Genomic DNA, 20,005 nt, shown 5'->3' with positions numbered 1-20,005 from the left:
AATGCATTGTGTCTTCTGACACCTTTCTATCATTGCCAGTATTACGTTTATCACCAATCTGAACCACAGTGGCTCTTTTGTGATCAGACCAGACAAGCTAGTCTATGCTTGGGCCCATGATACTGACGCCAGTTTACCAATTGTCCTTCCTTGCACCACTTTTGGTATATACTAACCACTACATACTGGGAACATCCCCCAAGATTGGCCATTTTGGAGATGCACCCAGTCGTTTATCCATCACTATTTGATCCTTGTCAAAGTCACTCAGATCTTTTTGCCTGCCCTATTTTTAGCTTCTAGTACATGAAATTTAAGACCTGACTGTTCACTTGCTGCCGGATATATCCCACCCCTTGACATGTGCTATTATGATAATATAATCAATGTTATTCACTTTGCCAGTCAGTGGTTTTAATGTAGTGGCTGATAAGTGTATGTAGGCAGTGTTTCTAAATATTATATTTTTATGAAATACTCAAAAGTGACAGGTTTGCTTCAAAAATGTATATTTATAAACATAAAAAACAGATATAAAATATATTTAAACATCAATAACTGTATTTCAAACTCCTTTCTACTTATTTTCCCTTTTTGTCACAAAACAACCATGATACAAACAAGTTGCACACCGCTTTGCTTTTTTTCTCATAATTTTTTTCTATATTGCACATTTTGCTAATCACAAACATGCAGCTGCTTCAAAATAAAAAATTTTGGTCAGACAGGATTGCTAAGTGGAATGGATGTTTCTATAATCTGTCCTGTGCGGCCACAGGCATTCGTTAGAAAATGTCCAGGAATTTAATTGTCAAACCGGTTTCTATTCAAGGACGAAAAAGCAAAACAATAGAGCAATAAACTGCAACAGATAAAACTGTTTGCACAATTAGTAGACAAAAAAAAGTTGATATTAAGATTTGCAAATATTTCAACTACAGCTGATAACTGCGCGCTGTGAGTGAGAAAAATCCACATTGGCTCAAAAAAGCATGAACACCCACAATGCAGCATGTGCAATACCATAATGCACTGCAGACAGATGTGAGTATGTTGCTTTACAAAACCTCTGTCCTGACAAAATACTCCTCCTTTTGTATAAGCGTTCCACTGCGGAATAAAGCAATAAAGATAGATGTTGGTAATTCCATGTAGAATCATTGTGGATGACAGGTTCTATATAACGGAATGTTGACCTCCAATATCCTGTACTCACAAAGCAGTAAAGCATTGCTTATTATAAACAGTAAGAGGAGCAGGAGAAGGAATTCTCCCAGTTACTGATCCGGTCTGTTAGGAATGAGAACACCTGAAGTCAGTCTGGGCCAAAATCTGAGCATCGTTACAGCGGCAATAATCTTTAACAGCAGCAAACCCACAGCCAGAATGTCAAACAGCAATCTATTTTGGTGCTTTACTAGAAGGAAGAAGATACATTCATTAGAACACCTATTATACATATCATTATAGTGTACCATGTAATAAGAATTATTATAACACCTTGTATACATATCATGTTATTATACAATATCATACTGTGTAATACGAATGATTATAGCTAAGGAAACAATTCTCCCCTCCTTGCCGTTCTCTTTCTCAACCACACATAAATCATGCTTTCCCTACCCTTCAGACTTTCTCCCCAGCTACTGAACAAGAGGTGGCTGCACTTCTCCATTCCTCTCGCCCCACCACTTGCCCACTTGATCCTGTCCCATCTCACCTCATCAGATCTCTCTCCCCTTGTCTTGTGCCTATCCTAACACACATCTTTAACTGCTCTCTCTCTTCTGGCACTGTTCCTGCTGACCTTAAACATGCCACTGTAATACCTATCCTGAAAAAACCATCTCTTGACCCGTCCTCCCCCTCGAACTATCGTCCCATATCCCTGCTCCCTTACTCATCAAAGCTTTTGGAAAGACTTGTCTTTACCCGTGTGTCTCACTTCCTTAATTCCAACTCTCTCCTTGACCCTCTTCAGTCTGGCTTCCGCCCTCTCCACTCTACTGAGACCGCTCTTATCAAAGTGACTAATGACCTAATCTCCGCTAAATCCAAAGGTCACTACTCCATATTAATTCTCCTTGACCTCTCTGCTGCCTTTGACACAGTTGATCATTCTCTCCTCCTTCAAACTCTTCAATCACTCGGTCTCTGTGACTCTGTCCTCTCTTGGTTTTCCTCCTATCTCTCCCAACGCTCATTTAGTGTCTCCTTTTCCAAGGATACCTCAAGGCGTTCCCCAAGGCTCTGTCTTTGGTCCCCTTCTATTTTCTCTTTATACTGCCTCTCTTGGAAAACTTATTGCCTCTTTTGGATTCAACTACCACCTGTACGCTGATGACACTCAGATATACCTCTCCTCACCGGACCTCTCCCCGGCCGTCCTGCAACGTGTCACTGCTTGCCTCTCTTCCATCTCTGACTGGATGTCGTCACGCTTTCTCAAACTTAACCTCTCTAAAACTGAACTCCTTGTCTTTCCTCCTCCTAATACTGATCCTCCTCTCTCACTCTCCCTTCAAGTCAGTGATATCCACATAAGTCCATCCCTACAAGCGCGCTGTCTTGGCGTCATACTTGACTCTGGTCTCACCTTTGAGTCTCACATCCAGTTTGTTGCCAAGTCCTGTAGGTTCCAACTCAAAAACATAGCCCGCATCCGCCCCTTTCTTACGCAAGATGCTACCAAGGAGCTTGTCCATGCTCTAGTAATTTCCCGCATGGATTACTGTAACCCTCTCCTGATTGGTCTCCCCAAAAGCCGTACTGCCCCGCTACAGTCTGTAATGAATGCTGCAGCTAGACTGATTTTCCTATCCAGTCGGTCCTCTCACACCTCGCCCCTCTGCCAGTCCTTACATTGGCTCCCTGTGTCCTATAGGAGTCAATTCAAAGTGCTAACCCATACATTTAAAGCACTGAACAATTCCAGCCCCTCTTATATCTCTTCACTGATCCAGAGGTATGCCCCTCCTCGTACCCTCTGCTCTGCCCGCGACCACCTCCTGACCGCTGCTCGCACCCGTACGGCCAACTCACGCTTGCAGGACCTCTCACGGGCGGCTCCTCTCCTACTGGCCTACTGCCATCAGACTCTCCCCTAGTCTTCAATCATTTAAGAAGGGCCTTAAATTCCATCTCTTCAGGAAAGCGTATGGCCTCCCAGAGTAATCTCTCCCTTACATACCTGTCCCTATGGGATAGTGCTTTGCTCTCTCCTCCAGCTCTGCTTCACTCCTACTTGATATTTCCTATCCTAATGTTTCTAATACCCCACCTCCTATAGACTGTAAGCTCATTTGAGCAGGGTCCTCTTCAACCTATTATTCCTGTAAGTTTTCTTGTAATTGTCTTATTTATTGTTACATCCCCCCCTCTCAAAATATTGTAAAGCGCTACGGAATCTGTTGGCGCTATATAAATGGCAATAATAATAATAATGTATACATATCATGTTATTATACAATATCATACTGAGTTATACGAATTATTAGAACAACTTGTATACATTTAATGTTATTATACAATATCATACTGAGTAATACAAATGATTATAACACCATGTGTACATATGTTATTATACAATATTATACTGTGTAATATGAATTATTATAACACCTTGTATACATATCATATTATACGATATACTGAGTAATACAAATTATTATAACACCATGTGTACATATCATGTTATTATACAATATCATACTGTGTAATACGAATTATTATAACACCTTGTATGCATATCATGTTATTATACAATATCATACTGAGTAATACGAATTATTATAACACCATGTATACATATCATGTTATTATACAATATCATACTGTGTAATACGAATTATTATAACACCTTGTATGCATATCATGTTATTATACAATATCATACTGAGTAATACGAATTATTATAACACCATGTATACATATCATGTTATTATACAATATTATACTGTGTAATATGAATTATTATAACACCATGTATACATATCATGTTATTATACAATATCACACTGAGTAATACAAATTATTATAACACCATGTATACATATCATGTTATTATACAATATCATACTGTGTAATAAGATTATAACACCTTGTATACGTATTATGTTATTATACAATATCATACTGAGTAAATACAAATTATTAGAACACCTATTATACATATGATTAGGATTGTACCATGTAATAAGAATTATTATAACACCTTGTATACATATCAGGCTATTATACAATATCACACCGTGTAATACGAATTAGTATAACACCATGTGTACATATGTTATTATACAATATTATACTGTGTAATAGGAATTGTTATAACACCTTCTATACATATGTTATTATACAATATTATACTGTGTAATATGAATTATCATAACACCTTGTATACATATCATATTATACGATATACTGTGTAATACGAATTAGTATAACACCATGTGTACATATGTTATTATACAATATTATACTGTATAATATGAATTATTATAACACCTTCTATACATATCATGTTATTATACAATATTATACTGTTTAATATTAATTATTATAACACCTTCTATACATATGTTATTATACAATATTATACTGTGTAATATGAATTATTATAACACCTTGTATACATATCATGTTATTATACAATATCATACTGTGTAATACAAATTATTATAACACCTTGTAGTACAGTACAAGCCCATGCAGACACACAAATCAGTCCTGATGCGCGTTTCGCCAAAAAAAGGCTCTTTATTTGGCAAAACGCGCATCGGGACTGATTTAGCAGTGGTTGGCATTAAGATTAGGCTGCTATTTTCCACGATAAAGACAAGCCAGTACGCTGTGATTTTAGTATAAGAGCTTTATTTAGATTCATTTCAAATTATATTTATTTTCATTTTTTAGTTATTTATTTTTCTTCTTCTTGTTGCTGGAGCTTAGCGGGGTAGGGGTTTTCTTTTTGTCATGATATATGATTTGGGGAGTCCGGAAGGTTTGCAGGTTTAGATTTTTTAAGGGGTTCCCCTTGAAGGCACGCTAGGGTATAGCTTTTGGACTATATTTCAGTCCTCCCTCTATCCATACCCCTACCTCCCTACATGTACCCGTTACCTGTTACTTTGTAACCAGGTCGTATTTATTTTCTATCCCCCCCCCCCCCCTTATATTTACACTTTTGGTTAGTTTACAAACATTAGTTAGCTTATTTGGGATTTATAACTACACTTCTTACCCACTCATGTTGGGATTTTATTATACTTATTAAAGGTTATTTTATAATTATGGGCTGCTCCCTTATATTTACTCGTGAGGTTTGAAACGGTCTCTACCTTCGATTCTCCCCTTGTTCTCGTATTTATACTTATCTTTATCATTAGGGGTTACCCCCCAGTTCTAGTAGCAACCTGACATATCCTCCCTGCCTCTATCTATTTTAAATGCTACAGGCAATGAGTTAATCTGATACTAAGAGTCCGGCTTATAGTTGTGGGTACATGAGTGAAAGCTGCAATACTGTCATATAGCTCTATTCTAATTACTAGTACAATGAGATCTATTCATATCTTGTGTAATGGCAAAGGAATAGCATGTCACGCTGTATACACAGCACAGTATAGCATGTCACGCTGTATAGACAGCACAGTGTAACATGACACATTGTATACACAGCACAGTATGGCATGACACGCTGTATACACAGCACAGTATGGCATGATGTGCTGTATACACAGCACAGTGTAGCATGACACGCTATATACACAGCACAGTATGGCATGACACGCTGTATACAGAGCACAATGTAGCATGACGCGCTGTATACACAGCACAGTATGGCATGATGCGCTGTATACACAGCACAATGTAGCATGACGCGCTGTATACACAGCACAGTATAGCATGACACGCTGTATACACAGCACAGTTTGGCATGATGCGCTGTATACACAGCACAGTGTAGCATGATACGCTATATACACAGCACAGTATGGCATGACACGCTATATACACAGCACAGTATAGCATTACGCGCTGTATACACAGCACAGTGTAGCATGACACGCTGTATACACAGCACAGTGTAGCATGACACGCTATATACACAGCACAGTATAGCATTACGCGCTGTATACACAGCACAGTGTAGCATGACACGCTGTATACACAGCACAGTATAGCATGACACGCTGTATACACAGCACAGTATGGCATGACACGCTGTATACACAGCACAGTGTAGCATGACACGCTATATACACAGCACAGTATAGCATTACGCCCTGTATACACAGCACAGTGTAGCATGACACCCTGTATACACAGCACAGTATGGCATGACACGCTGTACACACAGCACGTGCGAATACAGCACAAAAATGTGATTTACTATGTATTGTATACACAGCACAGTATACCAGTCATGCAACTTTTAATAGACAGAACACTGTGCCAGACATTAGACATCGTAGACACCACACAGAATACAAGGCTAGTGTACTTATTGTCCTCAGAGCCACTTTTACCTCCCGAAACATTGTCTCCTAGATTGCAGTGGTGTGTTACCTACAAAGGTCTCAGACACATACAGAACTATTCCACACTCACCTATGTGGATGTGAGTCACATCACTCATCTTCCTTACACTATTGGTTGAGATTCTGACCTCACAGCTGTAATTTCCAGCGTGTAACACCTGAGCCACGGAAACTCGATATTTATCAGATGAACTGAATTCCTGCACTATCTGCTCATTTCTGTAGAAAGCAAATTCAAACCACGAAGCAGCCAAGACTGGAGTCAGAGTACTGTTACATATCACAGTCATGTCATCGCCTTCATTAACCGGGTTCGGGATGACTTCAATGTGGGGATAGGAGAACGGCTCTAGATGAGAAAAATAAAAACTTTATTACATTGCAGTTAGCATAGGTAGAGAGAGATTTAGTGTTCCCAGGTAGAGAGCAGATAATTAGTTTACATAACATAAATGCACGACCTTCATTAAAAACTAGATGTAATAATCAAAGTCAAAATAACGAGCATGTGGGCAGTTTTGTTAATCTAAACAAACTAACTGTAATTATGCATCTATCATATAGGCTCTGCACATCGAGAGAAAATCATAATTACATAATGTAACCAAAATCAGAGCGGCATGCATCCACTTACACCCAGTCACCGCAGACCCCCATACTGAGGAAACCTAGCCCCCATGTCACGTTCACTGCCCATCAAATGTTAATACTTGAGTGTTCCTTTCAGAGTATTATTAATACTAGTAATAGTAACAGTGCGTTTCCCTTGTCGGAGGTTAATAAATACTAGTAATAGTAATGTTGGATTTACTCTGTCGGAGGTTTCTAAATACTAGGAATAGTAACACTGCGTTTCCCTTGTCGGAGGTTAATAAATACTAGTAATAGTAACAGTGCATTGTCTGTGTCGGAGGTTTATGAATACTAGTAATAGTAACAGTACATTGTCTGTGTCGGAGGTTTATGAATACTAGTAATAGTAACAGTACATTGTCTGTGTCGGAGGTTTATGAATACTAGTAATAGTAACAGAGCATTGTCTGTGTCGGAGGTTTATGAATACTAGTAATAGTAACAGTGCATTGTCTGTGTCGGAGGTTTATGAATACTAGTAATAGTAAGTGCATTGTCTGTGTCGGAGGTTTATGAATACTAGTAATAGTAAGTGCATTGTCTGTGTCGGAGGTTTATGAATACTAGTAATAGTAAGTGCATTGTCTGTGTCGGAGGTTTATGAATACTAGTAATAGTAACAGAGCATTGTCTGTGTCAGAGGTTTAGGAATACTAGTAATAGTAACAGTACATTGTCTGTGTCGGAGGTTTAGGAATACTAGTAATAGTAACAGTGCATTGTCTGTGTCAGAGGTTTAGGAATACTAGTAATAGTAACAGAGCATTGTCTGTGTCGGAGGTTTATGAATACTAGTAATAGTAACAGTACATTGTCTGTGTCGGAGGTTTATGAATACTATTAATAGTAACAGTACATTGTCTGTGTCGGAGGTTTAGGAATACTGGTAATAGTAACAGTCCATTGTCTGTGTCGGAGGTTTAGGAATACTGGTAATAGTAACAGTACATTGTCTGTGTCGGAGGTTTAGGAATACTAGTAATAGTAACAGTACATTGTCTGTGTCGGAGGTTTATGAATACTAGTAATAGTAACAGTACATTGTCTGTGTCGGAGGTTTAGGAATACTAGTAATAGTAACAGTGCATTGTCTGTGTCGGAGGTTTATGAATACTAGTAATAGTAACAGTACATTGTCTGTGTCGGAGGTTTATGAATACTATTAATAGTAACAGTACATTGTCTGTGTCGGAGGTTTAGGAATACTGGTAATTATAACAGTACATTGTCTGTGTCGGAGGTTTAGGAATACTAGTAATAGTAACAGTACATTGTCTGTGTCGGAGGTTTATGAATACTAGTAATAGTAACAGAGCATTGTCTGTGTCGGAGGTTTATGAATACTAGTAATAGTAACAGTGCATTGTCTGTGTCGGAGGTTTAGGAATACTAGTAATAGTAACAGTGCATTGTCTGTGTCGGAGGTTTAGGAATACTATTAATAGTAACAGTACATTGTCTGTGTCGGAGGTTTAGGAATACTAGTAATAGTAACAGTACATTGTCTGTGTCGGAGGTTTATGAATACTAGTAATAGTAACAGTACATTGTCTGTGTCGGAGGTTTATGAATACTAGTAATAGTAACAGTGCATTGTCTGTGTCGGAGGTTTAGGAATACTAGTAATAGTAACAGAGCATTGTCTGTGTCGGAGGTTTAGGAATACTAGTAATAGTAACAGTACATTGTCTGTGTCGGAGGTTTATGAATACTAGTAATAGTAACAGAGCATTGTCTGTGTCGGAGGTTTAGGAATACTAGTAATAGTAACAGAGCATTGTCTGTGTCGGAGGTTTAGGAATACTAGTAATAGTAACAGTACATTGTCTGTGTCGGAGGTTTATGAATACTAGTAATAGTAACAGAGCATTGTCTGTGTCGGAGGTTTATGAATACTAGTAATAGTAACAGTGCATTGTCTGTGTCGAAAGGTTTATGAATACTAGTAATAGTAACAGAGCATTGTCTGTGTTGGAGGTTTATGAATACTAGTAATAGTAACAGTACATTGTCTGTGTCGGAGGTTTAGGAATACTAGTAATAGTAACAGTACATTGTCTGTGTTGGAGGTTTATGAATACTAGTAATAGTAACAGTACATTGTCTGTGTCGGAGGTTTATGAATACTAGTAATAGTAACAGAGCATTGTCTGTGTCGGAGGTTTAGGAATACTAGTAATAGTAACAGTGCATTGTCTGTGTCGGAGGTTTATGAATACTAGTAATAGTAACAGTGCATTGTCTGTGTCGGAGGTTTAGGAATACTAGTAATAGTAACAGTGCATTGTCTGTGTCGGAGGTTTATGAATACTAGTAATAGTAACAGTACATTGTCTGTGTTGGAGGTTTATGAATACTAGTAATAGTAAGTGCATTGTCTGTGTCGGAGGTTTATGAATACTAGTAATAGTAACAGTGCATTGTCTGTGTTGGAGGTTTATGAATACTAGTAATAGTAACAGTGCATTGTCTGTGTCGGAGGTTTATGAATACTAGTAATAGTAACAGTACATTGTCTGTGTCGGAGGTTTATGAATACTAGTAATAGTAACAGTGCATTGTCTGTGTCGGAGGTTTAGGAATACTAGTAATAGTAACAGTGCATTGTCTGTGTCGGAGGTTTATGAATACTAGTAATAGTAACAGTACATTGTCTGTGTCGAAAGGTTTATGAATACTAGTAATAGTAACAGTGCATTGTCTGTGTCGGAGGTTTAGGAATACTAGTAATAGTAACAGTGCATTGTCTGTGTCGGAGGTTTAGGAATACTAGTAATAGTAACAGTGCATTGTCTGTGTCGGAGGTTTAGGAATACTAGTAATAGTAACAGTGCATTGTCTGTGTCGGAGGTTTATGAATACTAGTAATAGTAACAGAGCATTGTCTGTGTCGGAGGTTTAGGAATACTAGTAATAGTAACAGTGCATTGTCTGTGTTGGAGGTTTATGAATACTAGTAATAGTAACAGTGCATTGTCTGTGTCGGAGGTTTAGGAATACTAGTAATAGTAACAGTGCATTGTCTGTGTCGGAGGTTTAGGAATACTAGTAATAGTAACAGTGCATTGTCTGTGTCGGAGGTTTATGAATACTAGTAATAGTAACAGTACATTGTCTGTGTTGGAGGTTTATGAATACTAGTAATAGTAACAGAGCATTGTCTGTGTTGGAGGTTTATGAATACTAGTAATAGTAACAGTGCATTGTCTGTGTCGGAGGTTTAGGAATACTAGTAATAGTAACAGTGCATTGTCTGTGTCGGAGGTTTATGAATACTAGTAATAGTAACAGTGCATTGTCTGTGTCAGAGGTTTAGGAATACTAGTAATATTAACAGTGCATTGTCTGTGTCGGAGGTTTATGAATACTAGTAATAGTAACAGTACATTGTCTGTGTTGGAGGTTTATGAATACTAGTAATAGTAACAGTACATTGTCTGTGTCGGAGGTTTAGGAATACTAGTAATAGTAACAGTGCATTGTCTGTGTCGGAGGTTTATGAATACTAGTAATAGTAAGTGCATTGTCTGTGTCGGAGGTTTATGAATACTAGTAATAGTAAGTGCATTGTCTGTGTCGGAGGTTTATGAATACTAGTAATAGTAACAGAGCATTGTCTGTGTCAGAGGTTTAGGAATACTAGTAATATTAACAGTGCATTGTCTGTGTCGGAGGTTTATGAATACTAGTAATAGTAACAGAGCATTGTCTGTGTCGGAGGTTTAGGAATACTAGTAATAGTAACAGTGCATTGTCTGTGTTGGAGGTTTATGAATACTAGTAATAGTAACAGTGCATTGTCTGTGTCGGAGGTTTAGGAATACTAGTAATAGTAACAGTGCATTGTCTGTGTCGGAGGTTTATGAATACTAGTAATAGTAACAGAGCATTGTCTGTGTTGGAGGTTTATGAATACTAGTAATAGTAACAGTGCATTGTCTGTGTCGGAGGTTTAGGAATACTAGTAATAGTAACAGTGCATTGTCTGTGTCGGAGGTTTATGAATACTAGTAATAGTAACAGTACATTGTCTGTGTTGGAGGTTTATGAATACTAGTAATAGTAACAGAGCATTGTCTGTGTTGGAGGTTTATGAATACTAGTAATAGTAACAGTGCATTGTCTGTGTCGGAGGTTTAGGAATACTAGTAATAGTAACAGTGCATTGTCTGTGTCGGAGGTTTATGAATACTAGTAATAGTAACAGTGCATTGTCTGTGTCAGAGGTTTAGGAATACTAGTAATATTAACAGTGCATTGTCTGTGTCGGAGGTTTATGAATACTAGTAATAGTAACAGTACATTGTCTGTGTTGGAGGTTTATGAATACTAGTAATAGTAACAGTACATTGTCTGTGTCGGAGGTTTAGGAATACTAGTAATAGTAACAGTACATTGTCTGTGTCGGAGGTTTAGGAATACTAGTAATAGTAACAGTACATTGTCTGTGTTGGAGGTTTAGGAATACTAGTAATAGTAACAGTGCATTGTCTGTGTCGGAGGTTTATGAATACTAGTAATAGTAACAGTGCATTGTCTGTGTCGGAGGTTTAGGAATACTAGTAATAGTAACAGTACATTGTCTGTGTCGGAGGTTTATGAATACTAGTAATAGTAACAGAGCATTGTCTGTGTTGGAGGTTTATGAATACTAGTAATAGTAACAGAGCATTGTCTGTGTTGGAGGTTTATGAATACTAGTAATAGTAACAGTGCATTGTCTGTGTCGGAGGTTTATGAATACTAGTAATAGTAACAGAGCATTGTCTGTGTTGGAGGTTTATGAATACTAGTAATAGTAACAGTACATTGTCTGTGTCGGAGGTTTAGGAATACTAGTAATAGTAACAGTACATTGTCTGTGTTGGAGGTTTATGAATACTAGTAATAGTAACAGTACATTGTCTGTGTCGGAGGTTTATGAATACTAGTAATAGTAACAGAGCATTGTCTGTGTCGGAGGTTTAGGAATACTAGTAATAGTAACAGTGCATTGTCTGTGTCGGAGGTTTATGAATACTAGTAATAGTAACAGTGCATTGTCTGTGTCGGAGGTTTAGGAATACTAGTAATAGTAACAGTGCATTGTCTGTGTCGGAGGTTTATGAATACTAGTAATAGGAAGTGCATTGTCTGTGTCGGAGGTTTATGAATACTAGTAATAGTAAGTGCATTGTCTGTGTCGGAGGTTTATGAATACTAGTAATAGTAACAGAGCATTGTCTGTGTCAGAGGTTTAGGAATACTAGTAATATTAACAGTGCATTGTCTGTGTCGGAGGTTTAGGAATACTAGTAATAGTAACAGTACATTGTCTGTGTTGGAGGTTTATGAATACTAGTAATAGTAACAGTACATTGTCTGTGTCGGAGGTTTAGGAATACTAGTAATAGTAACAGTACATTGTCTGTGTCGGAGGTTTAGGAATACTAGTAATAGTAACAGTACATTGTCTGTGTTGGAGGTTTAGGAATACTAGTAATAGTAACAGTGCATTGTCTGTGTCGGAGGTTTATGAATACTAGTAATAGTAACAGTGCATTGTCTGTGTCGGAGGTTTAGGAATACTAGTAATAGTAACAGTACATTGTCTGTGTCGGAGGTTTATGAATACTAGTAATAGTAACAGAGCATTGTCTGTGTTGGAGGTTTATGAATACTAGTAATAGTAACAGAGCATTGTCTGTGTTGGAGGTTTATGAATACTAGTAATAGTAACAGTGCATTGTCTGTGTCGGAGGTTTATGAATACTAGTAATAGTAACAGAGCATTGTCTGTGTTGGAGGTTTATGAATACTAGTAATAGTAACAGTACATTGTCTGTGTCGGAGGTTTAGGAATACTAGTAATAGTAACAGTACATTGTCTGTGTTGGAGGTTTATGAATACTAGTAATAGTAACAGTACATTGTCTGTGTCGGAGGTTTATGAATACTAGTAATAGTAACAGAGCATTGTCTGTGTCGGAGGTTTAGGAATACTAGTAATAGTAACAGTGCATTGTCTGTGTCGGAGGTTTATGAATACTAGTAATAGTAAGTGCATTGTCTGTGTCGGAGGTTTATGAATACTAGTAATAGTAAGTGCATTGTCTGTGTCGGAGGTTTATGAATACTAGTAATAGTAACAGTGCATTGTCTGTGTCAGAGGTTTAGGAATACTAGTAATATTAACAGTGCATTGTCTGTGTCGGAGGTTTATGAATACTAGTAATAGTAACAGTACATTGTCTGTGTCGGAGGTTTATGAATACTAGTAATAGTAACAGTACATTGTCTGTGTCGGAGGTTTATGAATACTAGTAATAGTAACAGAGCATTGTCTGTGTCGGAGGTTTAGGAATACTAGTAATAGTAACAGTGCATTGTCTGTGTCGGAGGTTTATGAATACTAGTAATAGTAACAGTGCATTGTCTGTGTCGGAGGTTTAGGAATACTAGTAATAGTAACAGTGCATTGTCTGTGTCGGAGGTTTATGAATACTAGTAATAGTAACAGTACATTGTCTGTGTTGGAGGTTTATGAATACTAGTAATAGTAAGTGCATTGTCTGTGTCAGAGGTTTATGAATACTAGTAATAGTAACAGTGCATTGTCTGTGTCAGAGGTTTATGAATACTAGTAATAGTAACAGTGCATTGTCTGTGTCGGAGGTTTATGAATACTAGTAATAGTAACAGTACATTGTCTGTGTCGGAGGTTTATGAATACTAGTAATAGTAACAGTGCATTGTCTGTGTCGGAGGTTTAGGAATACTAGTAATAGTAACAGTGCATTGTCTGTGTCGGAGGTTTATGAATACTAGTAATAGTAACAGTGCATTGTCTGTGTCGGAGGTTTAGGAATACTAGTAATAGTAACAGTGCATTGTCTGTGTCGGAGGTTTATGAATACTAGTAATAGTAACAGTACATTGTCTGTGTTGGAGGTTTATGAATACTAGTAATAGTAAGTGCATTGTCTGTGTCGGAGGTTTATGAATACTAGTAATAGTAACAGTGCATTGTCTGTGTCGGAGGTTTATGAATACTAGTAATAGTAACAGTGCATTGTCTGTGTCGGAGGTTTATGAATACTAGTAATAGTAACAGTACATTGTCTGTGTCGGAGGTTTATGAATACTAGTAATAGTAACAGTGCATTGTCTGTGTCGGAGGTTTAGGAATACTAGTAATAGTAACAGTGCATTGTCTGTGTCGGAGGTTTATGAATACTAGTAATAGTAACAGTACATTGTCTGTGTCGAAAGGTTTATGAATACTAGTAATAGTAACAGTGCATTGTCTGTGTCGGAGGTTTAGGAATACTAGTAATAGTAACAGTGCATTGTCTGTGTCGGAGGTTTAGGAATACTAGTAATAGTAACAGTGCATTGTCTGTGTCGGAGGTTTAGGAATACTAGTAATAGTAACAGTGCATTGTCTGTGTCGGAGGTTTATGAATACTAGTAATAGTAACAGAGCATTGTCTGTGTCGGAGGTTTAGGAATACTAGTAATAGTAACAGTGCATTGTCTGTGTTGGAGGTTTATGAATACTAGTAATAGTAACAGTGCATTGTCTGTGTCGGAGGTTTAGGAATACTAGTAATAGTAACAGTGCATTGTCTGTGTCGGAGGTTTATGAATACTAGTAATAGTAACAGAGCATTGTCTGTGTTGGAGGTTTATGAATACTAGTAATAGTAACAGTGCATTGTCTGTGTCGGAGGTTTAGGAATACTAGTAATAGTAACAGTGCATTGTCTGTGTCGGAGGTTTAGGAATACTAATAATAGTAACAGTACATTGTCTGTGTCGGAGGTTTATGAATACTAGTAATAGTAACAGAGCATTGTCTGTGTTGGAGGTTTATGAATACTAGTAATAGTAACAGAGCATTGTCTGTGTTGGAGGTTTATGAATACTAGTAATAGTAACAGTGCATTGTCTGTGTCGGAGGTTTATGAATACTAGTAATAGTAACAGAGCATTGTCTGTGTTGGAGGTTTATGAATACTAGTAATAGTAACAGTACATTGTCTGTGTCGGAGGTTTAGGAATACTAGTAATAGTAACAGTACATTGTCTGTGTTGGAGGTTTATGAATACTAGTAATAGTAACAGTACATTGTCTGTGTCGGAGGTTTATGAATACTAGTAATAGTAACAGAGCATTGTCTGTGTCGGAGGTTTAGGAATACTAGTAATAGTAACAGTGCATTGTCTGTGTCGGAGGTTTATGAATACTAGTAATAGTAACAGTGCATTGTCTGTGTCGGAGGTTTAGGAATACTAGTAATAGTAACAGTGCATTGTCTGTGTCGGAGGTTTATGAATACTAGTAATAGTAAGTGCATTGTCTGTGTCGGAGGTTTATGAATACTAGTAATAGTAAGTGCATTGTCTGTGTCGGAGGTTTATGAATACTAGTAATAGTAACAGAGCATTGTCTGTGTCAGAGGTTTAGGAATACTAGTAATATTAACAGTGCATTGTCTGTGTCGGAGGTTTATGAATACTAGTAATAGTAACAGTACATTGTCTGTGTTGGAGGTTTATGAATACTAGTAATAGTAACAGTACATTGTCTGTGTCGGAGGTTTAGGAATACTAGTAATAGTAACAGTACATTGTCTGTGTCGGAGGTTTAGGAATACTAGTAATAGTAACAGTACATTGTCTGTGTTGGAGGTTTAGGAATACTAGTAATAGTAACAGTGCATTGTCTGTGTCGGAGGTTTATGAATACTAGTAATAGTAACAGTGCATTGTCTGTGTCGGAGGTTTAGGAATACTAGTAATAGTAACAGTACATTGTCTGTGTCGGAGGTTTATGAATACTAGTAATAGTAACAGAGCATTGTCTGTGTTGGAGGTTTATGAATACTAGTAATAGTAACAGAGCATTGTCTGTGTTGGAGGTTTATGAATACTAGTAATAGTAACAGTGCATTGTCTGTGTCGGAGGTTTATGAATACTAGTAATAGTAACAGTGCATTGTCTGTGTCGGAGGTTTAGGAATACTAGTAATAGTAACAGTGCATTGTCTGTGTCGGAGGTTTATGAATACTAGTAATAGTAACAGTACATTGTCTGTGTTGGAGGTTTATGAATACTAGTAATAGTAAGTGCATTGTCTGTGTCAGAGGTTTATGAATACTAGTAATAGTAACAGTGCATTGTCTGTGTCAGAGGTTTATGAATACTAGTAATAGTAACAGTGCATTGTCTGTGTCGGAGGTTTATGAATACTAGTAATAGTAACAGTACATTGTCTGTGTCGGAGGTTTATGAATACTAGTAATAGTAACAGTGCATTGTCTGTGTCGGAGGTTTAGGAATACTAGTAATAGTAACAGTGCATTGTCTGTGTCGGAGGTTTATGAATACTAGTAATAGTAACAGTGCATTGTCTGTGTCGGAGGTTTAGGAATACTAGTAATAGTAACAGTGCATTGTCTGTGTCGGAGGTTTATGAATACTAGTAATAGTAACAGTACATTGTCTGTGTTGGAGGTTTATGAATACTAGTAATAGTAAGTGCATTGTCTGTGTCGGAGGTTTATGAATACTAGTAATAGTAACAGTGCATTGTCTGTGTCGGAGGTTTATGAATACTAGTAATAGTAACAGTGCATTGTCTGTGTCGGAGGTTTATGAATACTAGTAATAGTAACAGTACATTGTCTGTGTCGGAGGTTTATGAATACTAGTAATAGTAACAGTGCATTGTCTGTGTCGGAGGTTTAGGAATACTAGTAATAGTAACAGTGCATTGTCTGTGTCGGAGGTTTATGAATACTAGTAATAGTAACAGTACATTGTCTGTGTCGAAAGGTTTATGAATACTAGTAATAGTAACAGTGCATTGTCTGTGTCGGAGGTTTAGGAATACTAGTAATAGTAACAGTGCATTGTCTGTGTCGGAGGTTTAGGAATACTAGTAATAGTAACAGTGCATTGTCTGTGTCGGAGGTTTAGGAATACTAGTAATAGTAACAGTGCATTGTCTGTGTCGGAGGTTTATGAATACTAGTAATAGTAACAGAGCATTGTCTGTGTCGGAGGTTTAGGAATACTAGTAATAGTAACAGTGCATTGTCTGTGTTGGAGGTTTATGAATACTAGTAATAGTAACAGTGCATTGTCTGTGTCGGAGGTTTAGGAATACTAGTAATAGTAACAGTGCATTGTCTGTGTCGGAGGTTTATGAATACTAGTAATAGTAACAGAGCATTGTCTGTGTTGGAGGTTTATGAATACTAGTAATAGTAACAGTGCATTGTCTGTGTCGGAGGTTTAGGAATACTAGTAATAGTAACAGTGCATTGTCTGTGTCGGAGGTTTAGGAATACTAATAATAGTAACAGTACATTGTCTGTGTCGGAGGTTTATGAATACTAGTAATAGTAACAGAGCATTGTCTGTGTTGGAGGTTTATGAATACTAGTAATAGTAACAGAGCATTGTCTGTGTTGGAGGTTTATGAATACTAGTAATAGTAACAGTGCATTGTCTGTGTCGGAGGTTTATGAATACTAGTAATAGTAACAGAGCATTGTCTGTGTTGGAGGTTTATGAATACTAGTAATAGTAACAGTACATTGTCTGTGTCGGAGGTTTAGGAATACTAGTAATAGTAACAGTACATTGTCTGTGTTGGAGGTTTATGAATACTAGTAATAGTAACAGTACATTGTCTGTGTCGGAGGTTTATGAATACTAGTAATAGTAACAGAGCATTGTCTGTGTCGGAGGTTTAGGAATACTAGTAATAGTAACAGTGCATTGTCTGTGTCGGAGGTTTATGAATACTAGTAATAGTAACAGTGCATTGTCTGTGTCGGAGGTTTAGGAATACTAGTAATAGTAACAGTGCATTGTCTGTGTCGGAGGTTTATGAATACTAGTAATAGTAAGTGCATTGTCTGTGTCGGAGGTTTATGAATACTAGTAATAGTAAGTGCATTGTCTGTGTCGGAGGTTTATGAATACTAGTAATAGTAACAGAGCATTGTCTGTGTCAGAGGTTTAGGAATACTAGTAATATTAACAGTGCATTGTCTGTGTCGGAGGTTTATGAATACTAGTAATAGTAACAGTACATTGTCTGTGTTGGAGGTTTATGAATACTAGTAATAGTAACAGTACATTGTCTGTGTCGGAGGTTTAGGAATACTAGTAATAGTAACAGTACATTGTCTGTGTCGGAGGTTTAGGAATACTAGTAATAGTAACAGTACATTGTCTGTGTTGGAGGTTTAGGAATACTAGTAATAGTAACAGTGCATTGTCTGTGTCGGAGGTTTATGAATACTAGTAATAGTAACAGTGCATTGTCTGTGTCGGAGGTTTAGGAATACTAGTAATAGTAACAGTACATTGTCTGTGTCGGAGGTTTATGAATACTAGTAATAGTAACAGAGCATTGTCTGTGTTGGAGGTTTATGAATACTAGTAATAGTAACAGAGCATTGTCTGTGTTGGAGGTTTATGAATACTAGTAATAGTAACAGTGCATTGTCTGTGTCGGAGGTTTATGAATACTAGTAATAGTAACAGAGCATTGTCTGTGTTGGAGGTTTATGAATACTAGTAATAGTAACAGTACATTGTCTGTGTCGGAGGTTTAGGAATACTAGTAATAGTAACAGTACATTGTCTGTGTTGGAGGTTTATGAATACTAGTAATAGTAACAGTACATTGTCTGTGTCGGAGGTTTATGAATACTAGTAATAGTAACAGAGCATTGTCTGTGTCGGAGGTTTAGGAATACTAGTAATAGTAACAGTGCATTGTCTGTGTCGGAGGTTTATGAATACTAGTAATAGTAAGTGCATTGTCTGTGTCGGAGGTTTATGAATACTAGTAATAGTAAGTGCATTGTCTGTGTCGGAGGTTTATGAATACTAGTAATAGTAACAGTGCATTGTCTGTGTCAGAGGTTTAGGAATACTAGTAATATTAACAGTGCATTGTCTGTGTCGGAGGTTTATGAATACTAGTAATAGTAACAGTACATTGTCTGTGTCGGAGGTTTATGAATACTAGTAATAGTAACAGTACATTGTCTGTGTCGGAGGTTTATGAATACTAGTAATAGTAACAGAGCATTGTCTGTGTCGGAGGTTTAGGAATACTAGTAATAGTAACAGTGCATTGTCTGTGTCGGAGGTTTATGAATACTAGTAATAGTAACAGTGCATTGTCTGTGTCGGAGGTTTAGGAATACTAGTAATAGTAACAGTGCATTGTCTGTGTCGGAGGTTTATGAATACTAGTAATAGTAACAGTACATTGTCTGTGTTGGAGGTTTATGAATACTAGTAATAGTAAGTGCATTGTCTGTGTCGGAGGTTTATGAATACTAGTAATAGTAACAGTGCATTGTCTGTGTCAGAGGTTTATGAATACTAGTAATAGTAACAGTGCATTGTCTGTGTCGGAGGTTTATGAATACTAGTAATAGTAACAGTACATTGTCTGTGTCGGAGGTTTATGAATACTAGTAATAGTAACAGTGCATTGTCTGTGTCGGAGGTTTAGGAATACTAGTAATAGTAACAGTGCATTGTCTGTGTCGGAGGTTTATGAATACTAGTAATAGTAACAGTGCATTGTCTGTGTCGGAGGTTTAGGAATACTAGTAATAGTAACAGTGCATTGTCTGTGTCGGAGGTTTATGAATACTAGTAATAGTAACAGTACATTGTCTGTGTTGGAGGTTTATGAATACTAGTAATAGTAAGTGCATTGTCTGTGTCGGAGGTTTATGAATACTAGTAATAGTAACAGTGCATTGTCTGTGTTGGAGGTTTATGAATACTAGTAATAGTAACAGTGCAT

The 20,005-nt window shown here is 37.2% G+C and overlaps 1 protein-coding gene across 1 annotated transcript in view; it reads right to left on the bottom strand.

The window, feature by feature from the left end:
• Positions 1–1,224: 1,224 nt before the first annotated feature.
• The window catches only part of LOC134582833 (Fc receptor-like A), a 36,995-nt gene continuing 18,214 nt past the window's right edge, over positions 1,225–20,005 (bottom strand). The window contains exons 2-3 of the mRNA XM_063439499.1: positions 6,613–6,891; positions 1,225–1,417 (exon numbers count right to left, since the gene is read on the bottom strand). Coding sequence (XP_063295569.1) covers positions 1,278–1,417; positions 6,613–6,891 — 419 coding nt within the window. The 3' untranslated portion in view covers positions 1,225–1,277. The remainder of the gene's footprint in view (positions 1,418–6,612; positions 6,892–20,005) is intronic.

Source organism: Pelobates fuscus, chromosome 13, assembly GCF_036172605.1.
Source record: "Pelobates fuscus isolate aPelFus1 chromosome 13, aPelFus1.pri, whole genome shotgun sequence".
NCBI classification, from domain to species: domain Eukaryota; kingdom Metazoa; phylum Chordata; class Amphibia; order Anura; family Pelobatidae; genus Pelobates; species Pelobates fuscus.
This window is presented reverse-complemented; position numbering and strand designations above follow the sequence as displayed.